The sequence below is a fragment of the Dryobates pubescens genome, chromosome 7 (assembly GCF_014839835.1).
Source record: "Dryobates pubescens isolate bDryPub1 chromosome 7, bDryPub1.pri, whole genome shotgun sequence".
In the NCBI taxonomy this organism is placed as follows: domain Eukaryota; kingdom Metazoa; phylum Chordata; class Aves; order Piciformes; family Picidae; genus Dryobates; species Dryobates pubescens.
Genome location: NC_071618.1, coordinates 38,891,876 through 38,913,762, shown reverse-complemented (window position 1 = coordinate 38,913,762; position 21,887 = coordinate 38,891,876). Strand labels below are relative to the sequence as shown.

General features: G+C 45.8%; 1 protein-coding gene across 1 annotated transcript in view; it reads left to right on the top strand.

Annotated features, from left to right (window-relative positions):
* The window catches only part of SUGT1 (SGT1 homolog, MIS12 kinetochore complex assembly cochaperone), a 43,775-nt gene that overhangs the window by 11,261 nt on the left and 10,627 nt on the right, over positions 1-21,887 (top strand). Inside the window, exons 6-10 of the mRNA XM_054163095.1 lie at positions 838-891; positions 2,988-3,004; positions 4,159-4,193; positions 4,879-4,975; positions 7,247-7,354. Of these exons, the coding sequence (XP_054019070.1) occupies positions 838-891; positions 2,988-3,004; positions 4,159-4,193; positions 4,879-4,975; positions 7,247-7,354 (311 nt within the window). The remainder of the gene's footprint in view (positions 1-837; positions 892-2,987; positions 3,005-4,158; positions 4,194-4,878; positions 4,976-7,246; positions 7,355-21,887) is intronic.

The window sequence follows — 21,887 nt, the reverse complement described above, 5'->3', positions numbered from 1 at the left end:
GACAAGTTACAAGAAGGTAATAGCAGATAATACTTCTGTTTAGTGAAAAAGTGTTTCTGCCAAACAGAAAAGGACCTGGGGGTGCTGATTGACAGCCTAAACATGAGCCAGCAGTGTGCCCAGGTGGCCAAGAAGGCCAATGGCATCCTGGCCTGTATCAGGAATAGTGTGGCCAGCAGGAGCAGGGAAGTCCCTCTGCCCCTGGACTCAGCACTGGTTAGCCCACACCTTGAGTCCTGTGTCCAGTTCTGGGCCCCTCAGTTTTAAGAAGGACATCGAGACACTTGAACATGTCCAGAGAAGGGCAATGAGGCTGAGGAGAGGCCTTGAGCACAGCCCTATGAGGAGAGACCGAGGGAGCTGGGGTTGTTTAGCCTGGAGAAGAGGAGGCTCAGGGGAGACCTCATTGCTGTCTACAACTACCTGAAGGGTTGTTGTAGCCAGGAAGGGGTTGCTCTCTTCTCTCTAGCAGCCAGTACCAGAACAAGAAGACACAGTCTCAAACTGCACCAGGGGAAGTTTAGGCTTGAGGTGAGGAGAAAGTTCTTCACAGAGGGAGTCATTCGTCATTGGAATGTGCTGCCCAGGGAGGTGGTGGAGTCACCATCCCTGGATGTGTTCAAGAGGGGATTGGATGTGGCACTTGGTGCCATGGTCTAGTCGTGAGGTCTGTGGTGACAGGTTGGACTTGGTGATCTTTGAGGTCTCTTCTAACCTTGGTGATACTGTGATAGTACTGTGATACTGTGTCTGGGATGGATATGACAATTGAAAGGAGTTGTATGTTGTATGTGGAGTGCATGAAGTTTTAATGTTACTGTGTTTGATCTCTTCTAGATGTAGATGATACCTTTAGTATTTGGATTAAAAGATGTGAAGAAACACTAAATGGTAAGAAAAACCACATTTACTTGATAAGGAATTTGGTATGCTCCATGCTTTGAAGCTATGTCATGTTATTTCAAAGATTTACAGCTTACCTCTTACTTAGAACAAAAGAAACTTATTTCCCCCCCCCCCCCCCCCCCCCCCCCCAAAATCCCACACTTTTTCCTGCCTCTTGTTTCTGTTGGTGTAGCTCCTGAACACTTTGATCCTTCAGATTCAGAGGAACATATTATTAGGTCTTTTTAATGTAATTATTAGCTATGACAGGATAGTGTCCACTTCAGGTTCAGATGATCATCATTAATTTTCACTCATATTTATACACAGCTCTTAACTAATTTGAATTGTGGACTAACAGCCAAATAGAGGAGAACCCTTCTGTGGTGTAGAGGAATGACCACATTACTGTTACATGGTACATTTTTTTTGGCCAGGTTTGTTTTTATTTGAAGAACTCAGATGAGTGATTGCCACTCACTGTCTTGTTTGCAAAAAGTTCTCTTTGGTGACATTTTTCATAGAATCAATAAGGTTGGAAGAGACCTCAGAGATCATCAAGTCCAACCTGTCACCCAACACCTCATGACTGCTAAACCATGGCACCAAGTGCCATGTCCAGTCCCCTCTTGAACACCTCCAGGGATGGTGACTCCACCACCTCCCTGGGCAGCACATTCCAGGGAGTAACAACTCTCTCTGTGAAGAACTTTCTCTTCACCTTGAGCCTAAACTTCCCCCGGCATTGCTTGAGACTGTGTCCTCTTGTTCTGTTTGCCTGGGAGAAGAGACCAACCCCCACCTGGCTACAACCACCCTTCAGGTAGTTACAGAATCACAGAATTAACCAGGTTGGAAAAGACCTTCAAGATCATCAAGTTCAACCTATCACCCAACACCATCTAATCAGCTAAACCATGGCACCAAGTGCCTCATCCAATCTTATTTTAAACACTCCCAGGGAATGGTGACTCTACCACCTCCCTGGGCAGCCCATTCCAATGGCAAATCACTCTTCCTGTGAAGAATTTCTTCCTAACATTCAGCCTGAACTGCAAAATTGTTTTAGAATCACAGAATCATAGAATTGTTGGGATTGAAGGGGACCTCAAGGATCATCCAGTTCCAACCTCCCCTGCCATGGGCTTGGACACTTCACACTAGATCAGGTTGCCCAGAGCTACATACAGTATGAGGAGAGACTGAGGGAGCTGGGGTTGCTTAACCTGGAGAAGAGGAGGCTCAGGGGAGACTTTCTTGCTGTCTACAACTACCTGAAGGGAGGTTGTGGCCAGGCAGAGGTGGGTCTATTCTCCCAGGCAACCAGCACCAGAACAAGAGGACACAGTCTCAAACTGCACCAGGGGAGGTTTAGGCTGGATGTTAGGAAGAATTTCTACACAGAGAGAGTGATTGCCCATTGGAATGTGCTGCCCAGGGAGGTGGTGGAGTCACCATCACTGGAGGTGTTTAGAAAGAGTCTGGGTGGGGTGCTTGGTGCCATGGTTTAGTTGATTAGATGGTGTTGGATGATAGGTTGGGCTAGACGATCTCAAAGGTCTTTTCCAACCTGGTTAATTCTATTTTACTCTAATCTAGGAAAAAATACTTAGTGGAGGACATACTGAGCTACAGTTTAGATCCCAGTGTTACAGTATGTTTAAGATCATAGGACTGACATTCTATGCCAAGTTCCTATCTCGTTCCCCAGCTGGGTTGCCTAGCCTGAGATACAGATTTGGTGAGAACTTTGAGCTGTTGCTATGGATGGATGATCAACCTAGTACAGACTTGCAGGACGTGATTTTTCAAAGCTTTTGTTTGCCATAATGTTACTTATGTTAAAAAGAGGTCTGTACAGGTTTCTGATAAGCAAGGGAAAGTAATGGGAAATGTGCTCCTTCTGTAAATCCAAAGCATGTTCTGATTACAATTGTCTCTTTGCACAAGTTGCTGATTGATTAAAAGAAGCAGTATTGGAAAAGCAAAATAGTAGAGGTAGAACTGGCATGTCTGGAGTGACTGAGGAGAGCTAGAAACAGTGTATGCTTTGGCAGTTCAATATGTCTTTTCCTCAAAATGCAACTTTTTTCTTTCTGCAGGATCACAGACAGATGTGGTAAGATGTTTTCCTTACTATGTTTACTCTTTGTTTCTTTGTTAAGCTAGAGCCTGCTTTTAAGCTGCAGTGACTTCTTGCATTTTTCAGGCTTTAAAAACAGTCTCTTCTATTTCATGAAATTCTGAAGCATTTGCCTTTTCTCCTAAATACATGGGGGTTTAATTTGAGACCAAGGTTGCAAAATCTGAACCCTGAAAGCTCTTGAGAATGGCAGACAAAGCAGACAATTACTCTACACTTGCTGAAGTAAAATTGAACTTCTTGGCTTGCATTCTGCAGCCTCATTTACAGATTAACCAGCTCACCTTGTCATTATGAGCTTGCTTGTGACTGCTAGAAAGTAACTTTCCAAGTGGTTTATGCAGAGTTCTTTTTGGCTGTGACTTGTTTCAGTTTCCTGTTCTTATTGGAAGTTTTCAGAAGTGCTGGAGTTGTTCCCCTCTTCCTACCCCCTTTTTTTTCCCCTTGGGACAAATAAAAGTAAATGTAATTAACATTGATTGAGTGCTCTGCTCCCTCTTCCAGTTACTTCCCATTTTCTACATTTTAGGAATAGGGTAGAGCAGGAGAGTGTACCTAAAACATGGAGGGTTTCTGTAAAGACAAATCTCACAGTTAAATGCTTTTTAGGTTTAAAAGTTACACCTTGAGTTCTCAGGTATGTTTTGGGTTTCTTTCATGACTTCTCCATTAGCAATGTAGCCATTGTATGTCTTTCAGGATTAGGATTGGACCAGTTTTAGGATTAGGATTGGACCAGGTTTAGGATTAGGATTGGACCAGGTTTAGGACTGGGCTTGGGCTTAGGCAAGACTGAGACTAGGACTAGAATAGAATTAACCAGGTTGGAAGAGACCTTTGAGGTGGGACTTCTTATCCAGGAAGAAAATGAATTAAAGCTGAACCTTTTGCTGTCTGTAAAAGGTCTGAAATACATATTCTGAACACTTAGTGAAAATTGAAAGGTTTTGGTTCTTAATCTGGGATGAAGAGGAGAGCAGTGAAGAGCTTCACCTGTAAGCTCATGATCATACATAAGTAAAGGGGAGCAATCAGTATGACAGTGATTTAGTGTCTTTGAAACGTGCCTCACGGTGTGTTTTCACTTACGCTGACATCATTTTCTTTCCGACGGAATGTGCTTCGACTAGAATACACAGCAGCAACCTCTGCCACCAAAGATCAAGTAAGTTGACCTGAACTTTCCTGTGAGAATTCAAATAATTGACATGTAACTGTTCTTTGACTTGGGAATTGGAGAAGCAAGCTAATGACTCCAGAAATTCTTTTGGGTGAACTTTATAAACACGGCAGTCCAGCTGAAGCGTCGCTTACTGTCACCACTTGAGTTCAGACTGAATTGTGCTTTCAGAAGATTATTCCTCACTGTGAGAGTGGGAAATGGAGTAAGCATTTGGGCTTTTGTTTCCAATTCTCATGCTGAGCTTAGTTCAAGGACTGCCTGATGGTCTAATATGTAGGTAATGTTTTTGAGATACGCTTTTAAGATCCTACAGTAAAAGGTGCCATTTAATTTATCAATGGCAAGCAATATTATGAACTGGCTAAGAAAATTACCTACTTCTATATGCTTCCTGGTGAGAAAAAGATTTTGTCCTTTAACTACTTATCTTGTCAGTTCTGTAACTGCTCCTCTTGTAGAGGAAGAAATCTAAATTTGTATGTCTTCTCTCTTGCATTAAACTGTAAAGCTACACAATGTACCGTTGCAGCTTTTGGTGGTATTCTCTGGTAAAACTACACAATGTACTGTTGCACCTTTTTGGTATTATTCTCTGTATTTCTTTTCCATCAGTTTCTCCTCTCTTTTTCTTTCCTTTTTTTTTTTGTCCTCCTTGTTTCTTTTTTAGGTATGACTGGTACCAAACAGAATCTCAAGTCATCGTGACCATAATGATCAAGAACGCGCAGAAGGAAGATGTTAGTGTGCAGTTCTCAGAGAAAGAGGTGATTCATGTTGGTTATTGATATGCATCCCTAGGCTCCCTAAGATGTAGTAATTAAAACAGTGAACATTCTCTTCTGCAGCAGCATGAAGAGAATGGTACAGCTATATTAAACTTGAACATCATTGCTATCACATGGTATTATGAGAAAGATTACTGAACTTCCTTGAAGTATATACTTTGCTGCCATTACAGGAGAATAGAATAGACCAGACCAGGTTGGAAGAGACCTTCAAGATCATCATGTCCAACCAATCCAACCCACCTAAATCAACTAACCCATGGCACCAAGCACCCCATCAAGTCTCCTCCTGAACACTTTCAATGATGGCGACTCCACCACCTCCCCAGGCAGCCCATTCCAATGGGCAACCACTCTCTCTGTATAGAACTTCTTCCTAACATCATAGTCTCAAGCTGTGCCAGGGGAGGTTTGGGCTGGGTGTTAGGAAAAAGTTCTTCACAGAGAGAGAGAGATTGGCCATTGGAATGTGCTGCCCAGGGAGGTGGTGGAGTCGCCATGACTGGAGGTGTTTAGGAAGAGAGTGGATGAGGCCCTTGGTGCCATGGTTCAGCTGATTAGATGGTGTTGGGTGATAGGTTGGACTCGATGATCTGGAAGGTCTTTTCCAACCTAATTCTGATAGCTTTTTCTGAAGTACAGTCATGCTGTATGTGTGTGTATGCTCAACTCACTGGAATAGAATCCAGTGCCACAGCAACATCCATAGGATTTATACACATGCGTAGTGTAGTCCGTGTGCTGCCAAGGGAGCATCTGGGTTTCAGTTGCCTGTGTCTGGAGGGGTGGGAGAGGTGATCCAGACTTAAAATGAGTATACATGCATCTGGATAGGAATGGCAGAGACAAGGTACTCTAAAATAGTAATAAATACTATCTTGCTTTAGGAAGGTTACAGAAAAAGAATGAACGTTGATGGGTGGGACTCTCTGGCTCTTGGCTTCACTGAAGTTAATAGAGTAGAATAGAATAGACTTAACCAGGTTGGAAAAGACCTTTGAGATCATCATGTCCAACCTATCACCCACCACCATCTCATCAGCTAAACCATGGCACCAAGTGCCTCATCCAGTCTCTCCCTAAACACCTCCAGAGATGGTGACTCCACCACCTCCCTGGGCAGCACATTCCAATGACGAACGACTCCCTCCATGAAGAACTTTCTCCTCACCTCAAGCCTAAACTTCCCCTGGTGCAGCTTGAGACTGTCCCCTTGTTCTGGTGCTGGTTGCCTGGGAGAAGAGACCAACCCCTTCCTGGCTACAACCTCCCTTCAGGTAGTTGTAGAGAGCAATGAGGTCTCCCCTGAGCCTCCTCTTCTCCAGTCTAAGCAACCCCAGCTCCCTCAGCCTCTCCTCATAGGGCTTGTGCTCAAGGCCTCTCCCCAGCCTTGTTGCCCTTCTCTGGACACATTCAAGTGTCTCAATGTCCTTCTTAAACTGAGGGGCCCAGAACTGGACACAGGACTCAGGGTGTGGTCTAACCAATGCACAGTACAGGGTCACAATGTCTTCCCTGCTCCTGCTGGCCACACTATTCCTAATGCAGGCTAGGATGCCATTGGCCTTCTTGGCCACCTGGGCACACTGCTGGCTCATGTTTAGGCAGCTGTCAATCAGCACCCCCAGGTTCCTTTCTGTTTGGGAACTCTCCAGCCACTCTGACCCCAGCCTGTAGCTCTGCATGGGGTTGCTGTGGCCAAAGTGCAACAGCTGGCACTTGGACTTGTTGAATGCCATCCCATTGGACTCCACCCATCTGTCCAGTTGGTTGAGGTCCCTCTGCAGAGCCCTTCTACCCTCTAACAGATCAACAACTGCTCCTAACTTGGTGTCATCTGCAAATTTGCTGATGACTGACTCAATTCCCTCATCCAGATCATCAATGTGGGAGAGCAACACACAGCATTTCGTTTTCCTGTTCTGTGATTACTATGTTGCTAATTTGTTTGCCATATAATTCTTTCCCAAAAAACCCACAGCTCAAGCTGACAAGATAATAGGCTTTTTGAGTACTTGCTGGCCAAGAGTTGCAATCTCCTGCTCATTTTCCAGCATGCTTTAGCAACACCTTGTTCAATAATGCAGTAATGTAATGGCATTGTCTGAAATTCTGACACCTGATGCTTTAAGTACCCTCGTGAAGGGTCATTAATTTAATCACTCAATATTAGTGCCCAATGACAGTCCTCTTTTGGGAAATGGAAAACTGCTCTCAAAGCTGACCAGAGATGTTTTCAATTGTCAACAGATGAATGCATCAGTGAGGCTTCCAGCAGGTGAAGACTACAACTTAAAGCTCGTTCTTCGTCATTCGATAGTGCCAGAGCAAAGTACGTTTAAAGTGCTTTCAACAAAGGTGAGCTGCTTAAAGTGTAAATTATTTCTTTGACTGTGTACCTGATGTTGAAAACATTTCTGCTCTATTGTCTCTCTGCAGCAGTCATAATACCTTGCTTTTCATATAGAAGTGCTTTTTCTTTCTTGAAGGTGCCTTTCAGCTAGTGGGAGGCTTTCTGTGCATGGACACATTCAGAAATAGTAATACGATGGTGCTGATTGAAGTGCAAATGACAGTTCTGTTGAGGATGATTTTACTTGTGCTGTAGAAAAAAAGATGCTGGTCTTCACTCTTAAAATTCACATACTAGAATAGGAGCACCTCTTTACTGAACTTTGAGGGGCAAGTATTACCTTGTGAAACATTATCTTTGTGTGCCTGGAAAATACAAAGTCAGACTTCGAAGATTTCGTAGTATCAGTGTCATAGAATCAGTCAAGGTTGGATGGGACCACAAGGATCATCTAGTTCCAACCCCTCTGCCATGGGCAGGGGCACCCCACACTAGATCAGGCTGGCCACAGCCTCATCCAGCCTGCTCTTAAACACCTCCAGGGACAGGGCCTCAACCATCTCCCTGGACAACCCATTCCAGGGCTTCACCACTCTCATGGTGAAGAACTTCCTTCTCAGATCCAGCCTGAATCTCCCCACCTCCAGCTTCATTCCATTCCCCCTAGTCCTATCGCTATCTGATACCCTGAGAAGTCCCTTCCCAGCCTTCTTGTAGGCCCCCTTCAGATACTGGAAGGCCACAATGAGGTCACCTGGGAGCCTTCTCTTGTCCAGCCCCAACTCTTTCAGTCTGTCCTCATAGGAGAGGTGCTTCAGCCCTCTGATCATCCTCGTGGCCCTATTTCAGTGTTGAAATACTCTTTATCCTTTCAGGACTTCTTGCCTGGTAAAGATTGGCCATATGGTTAACTGTTCTTGGCTCTTCAAGACAGTGTATTCCATGCTGTTCCTGGAAATAGTACTTGCTTGCAGACATTTGAAAAGCACATGGTATGGGAGGGAATGCTTCTTGCTCAACTTTTGTTTCTTCTGTATTATGGTTATAGAAAATTAAGGTACTGGTCAGTGGCTGGCTGGAGGCCCCATACCTGGAGACATTCAAGGTCAGACTCAGGTCTCTGACTAACCAGACCTAAAGATGTCCCTACTCACTGCAGGGGGTTGGACAGGATGACCTTTGAGGGTCCCTTCCAGCCCAATACATGCTAAGATCATGGTCTGCCATAACATACATTTTTGGTAGAGCACATAGACATGTACATGCTTTGTCCATAGAGCCATGCCTGAATCTCAGGAACAGGAATGTGGTGTTGATTCTTTCCTTGTATTTCAGCAGTGGTTCTTCAGAGCTTTTGGAAATGCCTTTGTGTTCTCATGTTCCATTTCACCCGTTCCCTTCTCAGGAAGGTGCCTCTAGTAGTTACTACATCATTTCAGGGAAGAGGGACTTCAAGGTAGCACGAGAGGATTGGCACAGAATGTTGGTTTCATTTTTCCCCTTCTTGCTAAGAAGGCTGGGCAGGTTATATAACTGAGCCACATGAGCTCTTGCACCGTGGGAGAGAACCAGAGTGCTCAAAGGAGGTAGAAAATCTGTTAGTCCATTAGTATTTGTACCAATTTGAGTGGATGGGGCATGGACTTTGACAGGAGTAGTAGGTGTGAGGTCTTGCTTGCTTTATGTTGCTGTCTGTCTTGTGTTCTACTTCTCATTAGTCTTGAAGCTTTTACGATTGCTCCTGTGAAGCGTTTGCGTGCTGCTGAGCACTGTTGACATGAACTTCATTTTTCTACACAACCAGGTCTAGCCTGGTTTAATCTTTGAAATAATCTGTAACAGCCTAGGGACTGGCTTAGGCTGAGTTTCCTCAAGTGATGTGAAAGCTTGAGTTACGTTCAGGCAGTGTCTGAACTGTAAATGTTGTGCATTTATTATCAAATGTTGCTGTTCCTCTTTGATTCTGAGAGCATCTTTTTTGAGGTGAAGCAGGGTAAGAGAGATCACAGGAGGTTTTTCTAACAGCAGAAGTCAGGGCTTCAACATGTTCTTCTGTTTGCAGAAAAAATAGTTTAAGGACATCTGTGAAGGAATAAAACTTAAATGATGCCCCAGCTAGTTCTGGTTCCAACCAGCAGATGGAGTCTGTCTGAAGAGGAAAAAAAAAAGCAAAAGCAGATCTGTGCTAAGCCTGCAAAGACCTCTTTAAAGGCTTAAAATATTTTACTTTGAAAAACATTAAGAGCTTTAGGGGAATGGTGCAGCCTTAGTGTTTGAATGCCAGAGATTCATGTTTCTTAATTTCATATATGTACTTTGTTCTTACGAGTGGTATGGAAGATGCAGAATTAGTACTTTGAATTAGTGATCCTACTGCTTAGAAGTTCTCAAACCCTTTACAAATTACTCTGTACCATTTACATGAAGTCCTTTTGGTAAGGACTTCTAAAGAAAGGCATCATCTCATTATCTTCCCAATTTTATGAACTTCTTTCATCACACTCTGTTCAGTCTGGAGAAGAGAAGGCTCCCAGGTGACCTCATTGTGGCCTTCCAGTATCTGAAGGGGGCCTACAAGAAGGCTGGGGAGGGACTTCTCAGGCTCTCAGGTAGTGATAGGACTAGGGGGAATGGAATGAAGCTGGAGGTGGGGAGATTCAGGCTGGAGGTGAGGAGGAAGTTCTTCCCCATGAGAGTGGTGAAGCCCTGGAATGGGTTGTCCAGGGGGGTGGTTGAGGCCCCATGCCTGGAGGTGTTTAAGCCCAGGCTGGATGAGGCTCTGGCCAGGCTGATCTAGTGTGGGGTGTCCCTGCCCATGGCAAGGGGGTTGGAACTAGATGATCCTTGTGGTCCCTTCCAACCCTGACTGATACTATGATACTATGAAATAATGTCTCTGTGGGTTAGGAACAGATCTGTTCTTGTGGATTAATAGTTTCAGATAAGAAAAACTGCATGTGTTCACACTGCTTGCTTTTTATTGCTGCTTTGAATGTGCAAGCTACATAACCATTGGCATTGTGGCATTTTCACTGGTCTTTCCTTTCCAATAGCATGAGGAAACACAGGAGGAAAGAATGGAACATATGGACAGATTATGTAGTGGATAGCCCAGGTTTGCTGTTAACTTCTTGAAGCTAATGAGTGTAATGGATAGAGGATGTAACAACAGTGCTGTGTGCTCTTGGTAACTAAGGGAAACTGGAGAGGGATTTCTCAGTACTGCTTGAAATTCAACATCACTTGGCAAATGCAAAGGAATGAAAGTCAAGATACAAATTCAGGAGAAGAAAGTGTCCTTGATGGTGTTTGCAGAATTACAGATTCTAAAATAAGGGCAAAGAGCCACAGAGAATTGCTCTGGGATTGGTTTATTTGGGGAATGTTAACAGTGGTGAAGAATGCAACTGATACCTTAAGAATTGGTTCTTTCCTAGAAATGAAATAGAAATCATACCTTGTAATCAATCCATGCTGTGTCCTGTCCTGAGATAGAAAGGCCCTGTTTGGGGAAGACCAGATCTAGCAAATGGTGCAGGTAGAATAGGGGTAAGTATTTGAACTGTTTCTGTATGAGCAAAAGTAAACTAGTGTGGAAATTGGCAGACTTTTGACTTAAAGCTGTGAGCTAAAAGATACTGGGCACCAAATCAAGAACAGCATAATGTGTGGATAAAAGCCAGTTTTGAGAGAACACCTTAATTTCTTTGTGCATTGTATAGTCTCTGGTTGATGGTAGGCAGAACATGAGCCTGCAGTGTGCCCAGGCAGCCAAGAGGGCCAATGGCATCCTGGCCTGCATCAGGAACAGTGTGGCCAGCAGGAGCAGGGAGGTCATTGTGCCCCTGTACACTGCACTGGTTAGGCCACACCTTGAGTCCTGTGTCCAGTTCTGGGCCCCTCAGTTTAGGAAGGATGTTGAGTTGCTGGAATGTGCCCAGAGAAGGGCAACAAAGCTGGTGAGGGGTTTGGAACACAAGCCCTGTGAGGAGAGGCTGAGGGAGCTGGGGTTGCTTAGCCTGGAGAAGAAGCACTCAGGGGAGACCTTCTTGCTCTCTACAACTACCTGAAGGGAGGTTGTAGCCAGGTGGGGGCTGGTCTCTTCTCCCAGGCACCCAGCACACGAGTCTCAAGCTGCACCAGGGGAGGTTTAGGCTGGATGTTATGAAGAAGTTCTTCGTAGAAAGAGTGATTGTCCATTGGAATGTGCTGCCCAGGGAGCTGGGGGAATCACCGTCACTGGAGGTGTTTAAGAGGAGACTTGATAGGGTGCTTGGTTGCATGGTTTAGTTGATTAGATGGTGTTGGATGATAGGTTGGATGCGATGATCTCGAAAGTCTTTTCTGGTCTGGTCTAGTCTGGTCTAGTCTAGTCTATTCTCTACTTCTCAGGAGTTTTACATGGCTATATGTTTTACTGCTACACCTAGAGCCATTTTTTTACTTAATTCAGAAGTTTGTCATTGGAATGGGCTGCCTGGGGAGGTGGTGGAGTCGCCGTCATTGGAGGTGTTCAGGAGGAGACTTGATGGGGTGCTTGGTGCCGTGGGTTAGTTGTTTGGGTGGTGTTGGATTGGTTGATGGGTTGGACACGATGATCTTGAAGGTCTCTTCCAACCTGGTTTATTCTATGTATTCTGTGTATTCTAATAGAGACCACTACCTGCAAATTCAACTTTGGTTGATTATGGTTCCTGTGCACATGTAGTCATATGTTACCTGCAATTGCCTGGTGTTGTTCAGCACATAATTCTGGTGCTCTTAGGCCTTAACTTCATGTGCTTGTGAGAAAATGCTGTGTACAGCTGTGTTGAGCTCTCCTCTTGGAGGAATTGCTGCATATGCAATATCTTGATGATTTTATTTATGTTTTTTTAATGTGAACAGCACAACTAGATCAATTGATGTTACTGGTTACACTTACTCATCAAAGACTAGTAATCTGATCAAGCAAGAAGGAGCAGCAGCTCCAAAACACACAATGTAAATTTAAGGCTTATGTCACACAAATGGAAGGTGCTCTGGTCTTTGTATGTAGAATGACTTTGTATGCAGTAAGTAGGATTTATCATACTGTCAGGGTTGGAAGGGACCACAAGGGTCATCTAGTTCCAACCCCCCTGCCATGGCCAGGGACACCCCACACTACATCAGGCTGGCCAGAGCCTCATCCAGCCTGGGCTTAAACACCTCCAGGGACAGGGCCCCAACCACCTCCCTGGACAACCCATTCCAGGGCTTCACTTCTCTCATGGGGAAGAACTTCCTCCTCACCTCCAGCCTGAATCTCCCCACCTCCAGTTTCATTCCATTCCCCCTAGTCCTATCACTCCCTGAGATCCTGAGCAGTCCCTCCCCAACCTTCTTGTAGCCCCCTTCAGATACTGGAAAGCCACAATTAGGTCACCTCAGAGCCTTCTCTTGTCCAGACTGAACAGCCCCAAGTCCTTCGGTCTGTCCTCACAGGAGAGGTGCTCCAGCCCTCTGCTCATCCTCGTGGCCCTTCTCTGGACACCTTCCAGCACCTCCAGATCCCTCTTGGAATAGGGGCTCCAGAACTGGAGGCAGTACTCCAGGTGGGGTCTCAGCAGAGCTGAGCAGAGGGGGAGAATCCCCTCCCTTGCCCTGCTGGCCACACTTCTCTTGCTGCAGCCCAGGATCTGATTGGCTTTCTGGGCTGCAAGTGCATACTGAGAGCTCCTGTTGAGCTTCTCCTCCCCCAGCACCCCCAAGTCTCTCTCCTCAGGGCTGCTTTCCAGCCACTCACTGCCCAGCCTGGATTTGTGCCTGGGGTTGCCTCGACCCAGATGCAGGACCCTGCCCTTGGTCTTGTTGACCCTCCTGAGGTTGGCTTGTGCCCACCTCTCCAGCCTGTCAAGGTCCCTCTGGATGGCATCCCTTCCCTGCAGCATGTCTGCTGCACCTCACAGCTTGGTGTCCTCAGCAAACTTGCTGAGGGTGCACTCAATGCCACTGTCCATGGCACCCACAAAGATGCTGACCAAGCCTGGTCCCAGGACTGATCCCTGAGGGACTGTGCTTGTCCCTGGCCTCCACTGGGGCATGGACCCATTGACAGCCACTCTTTGGGTGCAGCCATCAAGCCAGTTCTGTATCCATCTAGTGGTCCACCCATGAAACCCATGTGTCACCAGTTTGGAGACCAGGATGTGGTGTGGGTCAGTGTTGAAGGCTTTGCTCAGGTCCAGGTAAATGACATCAGTTGCTTCCCCCTCATCTATTAATGTTGTCACCTGTTCATAGGAGGCCATCAGGTTGGTCAGGCAGATTTGCCCTTGGTGAAGCCATGCTGACCATTCCCAATCACCTCTTCACTATTCTTCTGAGTCAGTAGTGCCTCCAGGAGGATCTGCTCCATGATCTTTCCGGGCACAGAGGTGAGACAGACTGACTGACCTGTAGTTCCCTGGTTCCTCCTTCTTACCCTGTTTGAAACTGAGGGGAATGTTTCCCCTGTTTCAGTCCGTGGGGACTTCCCCAGACTGCCATGACTTTTGGAATGGAATAGAGAGGGGTTTAGCAACCTCATCTGCCATGTAGTATATTTTCGTGGTCATCCCCAATTTTGTTGTGGTGTCAGGTGGAAAAAAACGCACTAGACTGGAAAGTGCCCGTTGCCTTCAGCCTTTAAGAGGAAGCAGGAGGTACCCTTCGTGGTGCGACTTGTTTTTTCTCTTCTTTCCAGAAGAGGGAGCCAAAATGCAAAGGCTGGACCGAGTTTGCTCTTCGCGAGTTGCTTGTGTGCAAGCACCCTTCAGCTCAGCGGGCATAACGTCATCCTGTGCCCTTTGTAACAGGGAGAAGGCCTAAGTACTTAAAGTGGGTGACTAAATATGTTTTAAGACAAAACTAGCTGATCCATCTCTGCCCAGAGAGTATGACGGGGAGGCAGAACTACCCAAACAGTGTAAGGATTTGTGATGCTCTGAAACAGTTCTTTGTGCCCAGTCAGCCTTGCTTTCTTTTTCCCCTTGTGTTCAGTGTATCAGGCAGTGTATTTAGGATTCCAGGGGAGTATGCTGCCGTGCTTTGTTGGAAACTTGTGTAGTGTGAGCAGTTTCTCTGGGTCTTGTTCTCAGTGGCTCAGGGTTTCCTTCTCCTTCGGCCTTAGAAGAATGAGGATTAATGTTTTAACGCATGCTTGTGGACTTGAAGGAAACTTGAACTAGTGCTTTCTTCTTTTCTTCCCTCCTGCTCTTGTGTCTATAGATGGGTGGGGGACAAAAACTGTTAGTTTACAGTTTTTAGTGGTTTGGGCTTTTTTGCAAGCGATGACTTGCAGCAATTTAGAGTCACTTGGAAAAGCCGTAAAAAGCGATTTCTTTCCCCAGGAGCTGTCCTTTAGAGATCAAAGTTGTGCAGTGAACAGGGGAGGTGTTAGAAATCCTTAGCCTGTTTTACAGTTGACATTTGCTACTTAATAGAGATGTCTGAGGTGGAAGCACTTTCTCAGCAGCTTCATGCCAAGAATATGGTGGTATGCAACAGTGGAATGCTTCTTTTCCTCAGCCAGCCATACTGCCTTGCAAGCTCTGAAATCCTCTGTGCAGCTTACTGGAAAAGCACACTGCTGCCTGTTGCTAAACAGACAGGGAGAGGTAAAGACTGAAACAGTTTCACACACTCTTGGATTGTCATCAGAGTCTCTCTTCAGAAGCAAATGTACACAAATAGATAAACAGAGGAATAGATTTATTGTAACTGAAGTTGGTTCTTACTGTTGCAGTCTGATTCTTGAAAGATACTCTTCTTGTTTTGGTTATTTTCATTAAGTGGCTTCCAGACACATGAATGCAGGCATCCCTGCTCTCCTTGTGCTTGTTTGCTCTGTGAGGCTTTCATGCAGCTTCTCCCATGTATATTCCTGTTTTCTGTAAGTTATAGACTGATAGTTATAAAACAGACTAGAATGGACTAGAATTAACCAGGTTGGAAAAGACCTTTGAGATCATCGAGTCCAATCTATCACCCAACACCATCTGATCAACTAAACTATGGCTTCAAGTGCCTCATCCAGTCTCCTCTTAAACACCTCCAGTGATGGTGACTCCACCACCTCCCTGGGCAGCCCATTCCAATGGCCAATCACTCTTTCTGTGAAGAACTTCTTCCTAACATCCAGCTTAAACCTCCCCTGGTGCAGCTTGAGACTGTGTCCTCTTGTTCAGGTGCTGGTTGATATGGTGGGTTGAAATTTCCCCCCCAACATTAACTTTGCCAGACCAGCTCAGCTGGAAGCAATTGGAAGCTGTATTTACAAGCAAAACTACACTCTACAATGGGATGGGATGCAATGAATATGTACAAAATACACAGGATTTACAACATGTGCAGTTATTTACAGTTAACAAACAACACCAAAACCCCCCTGGTCAAAAACACCAGGGAAGCTGTCCCTCTGTTCCTCTACCCCCTGTCCAAAAGGGAGAAAGGAGCAGAGAAGAAAATAGCAGTTAGCCTTACCCAAAATAAAGCAGCCAAGGTCAGCAGGAGCACATTAATCTCTCCCAAGCAAAGCAAGCAGAGAAGAGAAGCCCCCAGAATGTTTTGGTACAGGCAGTCTTACAGCAGATATTTCTCCAATGGAATCATTTAGAATTACCTTTCTTTTCTTTTTACATCCAATAGTGGTCTATTTATATTTTTCTACTTTTCTGCTTGAAATCTGTAACAAAACTTTAAAGGCACAGCCTAAAACTACCACAGATATGAATTGGGTACTTCCCTGAAATTTCTTGCAGCTCCCAAGGCAAGGCTAGTTGGAGCAATTTCCTGGCTGGACCATAGGAGAGGGTAAGGGAGCTGGGGTTGCATAGCCTGGAGAAGAGGAGGCTCAGAGGAAATCTTATTGCTGTCTACAACTACCTGAAGGGAGGTTGTATCAGGAACAGTGTGGCCAGCAGGAGCAGGGAGGTCATTCTCCCCCTGTACACAGCACTGGTTAGGCCACACCTTGAGTCCTGTATCCAGTTTTGGGCCCCTCAGTTTAGGAAAGATGTTGAGTTGCTGGAAGGTGTCCAGAGAAGGACAACAAAGCTGGGGAGGGGTTTGGAGCACAAGCCCTACCTATGAGGAGAGGCTGAGAGAGTTGGGGTTGCTTAGCCTGGAGAAGAGGAGGCTCAGGGGAGATCTTCTTGCTGTCTACAACTACCTGAAGGGAGGTTGTAGCCAGGTGGGGGTTGGTTTCTTCTTCCAGGCAACCAGCACCAGAACAAGAGGACACAGTCTCAAGCTGTACCAGGGGAGGTTTAGGCTGGATGTTAGGAAGAAGTTCTTCATAGAAGGAGTGATTGGCCATTGGAATGTGCTGCCCAAGGAGGTGGTGGAGTCACCATCACTGGGAGTGTTTAGTAAGAGACTGGATGGGGTGCTCAGGTCTTTTCCAACCTGGTCTGGTCTGGTCTATTCTATTCTATTCTACTCTACCATCCCAGTGACTGGCATGATACTAAATTAGCTCAAAGTAAGTTTTGTTTTGTTTTCTTCTTCATGAATGCTGATGGGTGATGCTGATGGGGGTGAATTTAAACTTGTTAATACTCTGATAACTGTATTTTAAGCACACAAAAGTCAGTTCTCATGCTTCATATAAATAAAAGGAAAATGCACATAAGAGATTTTCTTGTGAAGATGGACTTAAGGAGTAGAGTTTATATTGAGGATGCAGTGACAAAGAGTTTTAGGATACCTAAATTATCTGTATTGTTAGCTAAAAATTTTCACTAGTGGTTGCTGTGCAGTGTGAGTGAGATAGAAGCTGACCTTTTTGCCCTCAGCTGGCAAAGAAATCAAAAGGTTCATGCAATACCTCTTCTGTTGCAATATATTCAGTGCAGAAGAAATGTCTTAATTATTTTCCCTTGTGTTTTTGTTGGTTTGGGTTTTTTGGGGTTGGTTTTGGGTTGATTTTTGGGTTGTGTTGGGTTTTTTTATTACAGTGTAGAGTTACTTTCCTCTCAGTATATTTTGTTTAAAGTTATGGACCAAAGACCTTGGAGTCAAGAGTATAAATAACTTATAGGAGGTCTATGACTAACTAGGATACCAGAACTGTGTGTGAATGTGATCTCAGAGGCAAGTTTGAGTGGGTCATATATTTTTAGAAGATGGTGTGATTTTTGTCCTACCCTTCTATTTAGGTGACAGAATACATGAGGTGCTTGCAAAATGACAGCTCAAAGTACTTAAAATCTGGAATTCATGCTAGGTAGTCTGTAGCTCAGTCAACAACTAAATGCTTAATGGGAAACCAGGAATTCTTGGGTTTGTGTATTTGATGTAGCAAAACATCAGATTTTAGAAGGGTGTTTTTTGATGCATCTTCAAACTGATGGCTGAACTACTGCTAGGTTTAGAATCATAGAATCAATAAGGTCAGAAAAGACCTCAAAGATCATCAAGTCCAACCTGTCACGCAAATACTCATGACTACTAAACCATGGCTTCAAGTCCCACTTCCAATCCCTTTTTGAACACCTCCAGGAATGGTGACTCCATCACCTCCCTGGGCAGCACATTCCAATGGCTAACAACCCTCTCTGTGAAGAACTTTCTCCTCACCTCCAGCCTAAACTTCCCCTGGTGCAGCTTGAGACTGTGTCCTCTTGTTCTGGTGCTGGTTGGCTGAGAGAAGAGACCAACCCCCTCCTGGCTACCACCTCCCTTCAGGTAGTTGTGGAGAGCAATTAGGATAGGATGGGATGGGATGGGATGGGATAGGATAGGATTAACCAGGTTGGAAAAGACCTTTGAGATCGAGTCCAACCTATCATCCAACACTAAGGAATGGAATGGACCAGGTGGGAAGAGACCTTCAAGATCATCATGTCCAACCCATCAACCAATCCAACCCACCTAAACAACTAACAACTATCTAATCAACTGAACCAAAGCACCCCTTTGCCAGTTGTGATTTCCTTCATCCCTCTGATCAGAGCTTGACAAAACCTGGCCAGTGGTAGTTTGCCTTTCCCTTAGTATGGATTGTAAAATAAAGTAAAACTTGAAGCAAAACCCACACCAACTTGTGACTTGTGTACAAGTACTTGAACTGTACACCAGGATCTTCTTGTAGGGTGGAAGATAAAAATTCTTTCCCTGTTTAACATTTCTCAGTTAGACTGGCAGTGTCCATCTCAGAACACATGTTCAAGTGAAATCCAGTTCATCAGAGCTTACTTAACAGTAAGCTTCTACCTAGAAAGTAAATGTTGGCTAATCAGTATTGTGTTTATATGTAGGTGTCTTGAAAATCCCATTTAAATGCTCTTTTATGCCAAGTAAGACTTGTGTTCTTACACCACCAATGAAATAGTTTAGAATAGCTTCTGAGAGTAACACTGTGGCATCTTTGAATAGCTGGCACTTGGGTTAAGCTGCAAACAAACTTGTCCAAATCTCTGACAGGTGTTAAAAAAATCAATTACTTCTATGACTAGAAAATTCTGTGAGTAGAAACTTGTCTGTATCCTTTGGCTACAGATGGGTTTTCTTCTATATGATGAATCCCCCATTTGAGCCTCTTCTCAGAGGGGTAGGTTTCTCTTGAGACAGCATTTCAAACAAACAGTGCATGAATTGCTCTGTCAAAATTCCATTTTCCTTTCTGCTGTGCTCATTGTGAGCCCAAACTACCACAAACTTAAATTAGAATAGAATAGGCCAGACCAGGTTGGAAAAGACCTTTGAGATCATTCAGTCCAACCTATCATCCAACAACATCTAATCAACGAAACCATGGCACCAAGCACCCCATCCAGTCTCTTCCTAAACACCTCCAGTGATGGTGACTCCACCACCTCCCTGGGCAGCACATTCCAATGGCCAATCACTCTTTCTGCGAAGAACTTCTCCCCAACATCCAGCCTAAATCTCCCCTGTTGGTGGTTGCCTGGGAGAAGAGACCAACCCCCCCTGTCTACAACCTCCCTTCAGGTAGTTGTAGACAGCAAGAAGGACTCCTCTGAGCCTCCTCTTTTCCAGGCTGAGCAGCCCCAGCTCTCTCAGCCTCTCCTCAGAGGGCTTCTGGTCCAAACCCTTCCCCAGCTTTGTTGCCCTTCTCTGGACTTGTTCCAGCAACTCAACATCTTTCTGAAACTGAGGGGCCCAGAACTGTACATGGGACTCAAGGTGTGGCCTAACCAGTGAATAGAATAGAATAGACCAGACCAGACCAGGTTGGAAAAGACCTTCAAGATCATCGTGTCCAACCTATCAGCTAATCCAACACCACCCAACCAACTAAACCATGGCACCAAGCACCCTATCAAGTCTCCCCCTGAACACCTCCAGTGATGGTGACTCCACCACCTCCCCAGGCAGCCCATTCCAATGGGCAATCACTCTCTCTGAGTAAAACTTCTTCCTAACCTCCAGCCTAAACCTCCCCTGGCACAGCCTGAGATTGTGTCCTCTTGTTCTGGTACTGGTTGCCTGGGAGACGAGACCAACTTCTGCCTGTCTACAACCTCCCTTCAGGTAGTTGTAGAGAGCAAGAAGGTCTCCCCTGAGTCTCCTCTTCTCCAGGCTAAGCAATCCCAGCTCCCTCAGCCTCTCCTCATAGGGCTTGTGTTCCAAGCCCCTCACCAACTTCATTGCCCTTCTCTGGACATGTTCCAGCAACTCAACATCCTTCCTAAACTGAGGGGCCCAGAACTGGACACAGGACTCAAGGTGCCACCTAACCAGTGCAGTGTACAGGGGCACAATGACCTCCCTGCTCCTGCTGGCCACACTGTTCCTGATGCAGGCCAGGATGCCATTGGCCTTCTTGGCTGCCTGGGCACACTGCTGGCTCATGTTCAGCCTACCATCGACCAGCACCCCCAGGTCCCTCTCTGCCTGGCCGCTCTCCAGCCACTCTGACCCCAGCCTGTAGCACTGCATGGGGTTGCTGTGGCCAATGTGCAGAACCCGGCACTTGGATGTGTTCAATCTCATGCCCTTGGACTCTGCCCATCTGCCCAGCCTGTCCAGGTCCCTCTGCAGAGCCTCTCTACCCTCCAGCAGATCAACTCCTGCCCCCAGCTTGGTGTCATCAGCAAATTTACTGGTGATGGACTCAATGCCCTCATCCAGATCATCAATAAAGATATTGAACAGGATGTGGCCCAGCACTGATCCCTGGGGCACACCACTGGTGACTGGCTGCCAGCTGGATGTGGCACCATTCACCACCACTCTCTGGGCTCGGCCCTCCAGCCAGTTCCTAACCCAATGCAGTGTGCTCCCATCCAAGCCTTGGGCTGACAGCTTGGCCAGGAGTTGGCTGTGGGGGACAGTGTCAAAGTGTCAGTGCTGACAGTGCAACAGCAAGTTGGTTATTTCTGTGTTGGAACTTCTCTTACATCCATAGTGTTGTGTGCACGTTTGAGCTTCCCAGTGCAAGAAGGCCAGTAACATAGTGGAGCAAGTCCTGGTGGAGAGCTACCTAGACAGTGTCCTGGTTTGAGGCCTGGCAGATCCTCCCTCTTACCCCTGAGAGGGGGCAAAAGAATGACACTCACACAAATGGGTTGCAAAAGTGATGGAAAGTTTAAATGGAAAAGCAATTAGTGTTTTACAGGAACTACAAGCACAGTGACAAAGATACCCCAAAGCATACAGAGTCCCTTCCAGCACACCCAAAGGTTCCCCAGCATTTCCCATCTCCCCACCTGAGGGTACACCCAAAACCCCCAGGGCTCTTTCTTCACCCCCACTGCTAGGCTAGTCTCAGACTGGCCAGGTCTCCTGGCCTTAGGCCTAGCCAGGCCTAAGAGACTGTGAGATACTCCCCCACCATTACCCAATAGGGAGCATCTCCCATGAGAGCAGAGAGGGGAGAAAGAGGAAGAGAATGACTTTGCAGATGGATCTATAGGGCACAGGATATTATGGGTATGAAATTCTCAGTTTCCTGTGTCCACCTCCTGGGCTGGACACTGGGGACACAGGAGGTGTAACTCGTGGCAGGAACAGGAGGGACCCAGCCTAAACTGCCACAGATGGTCAAGTGGCTGCACAGTATGATGCACAAAGAGAGGCTGAGGTATTAAACTTGTCCTTAAATGGCATGGAAAGCATTTAGTTGGCTACAGAATTTTCCTGTCTTTTATTCTCAAGCTGGCAAAAGGCACACAGGCATGGATTTTATGAAATATGGATGTGAAATCAAAGTAGCTGGCAAAGGGATGTGTTTCTCTTGCCTGAGTGCTGATGGGAGTTTACTTTCTGTTTTCCAAAGGAGAGTAAAAAGCCAACTGTACTTGTGTGTTAGATATGACACAAATGTCCATGGTGATCTCTTGCTTTTGTGTGTGATAGCTATCAGTATCTGCTATGGAATGAACATAGTATCAGTCAGGGTTGGAAGGGACCACAAGGATCATCTAGTTCCAACCCCCCCTGCCATGGGCAGGGACACCCCACACTAGATCAGCCTGGCCAGAGCCTCATCCAGCCTGCTCTTAAACATTTCCAGGGATGGGGCCTCAACCCCCTCCCTGGACAGCCCATTCCAGGGCTTCACCACTCATG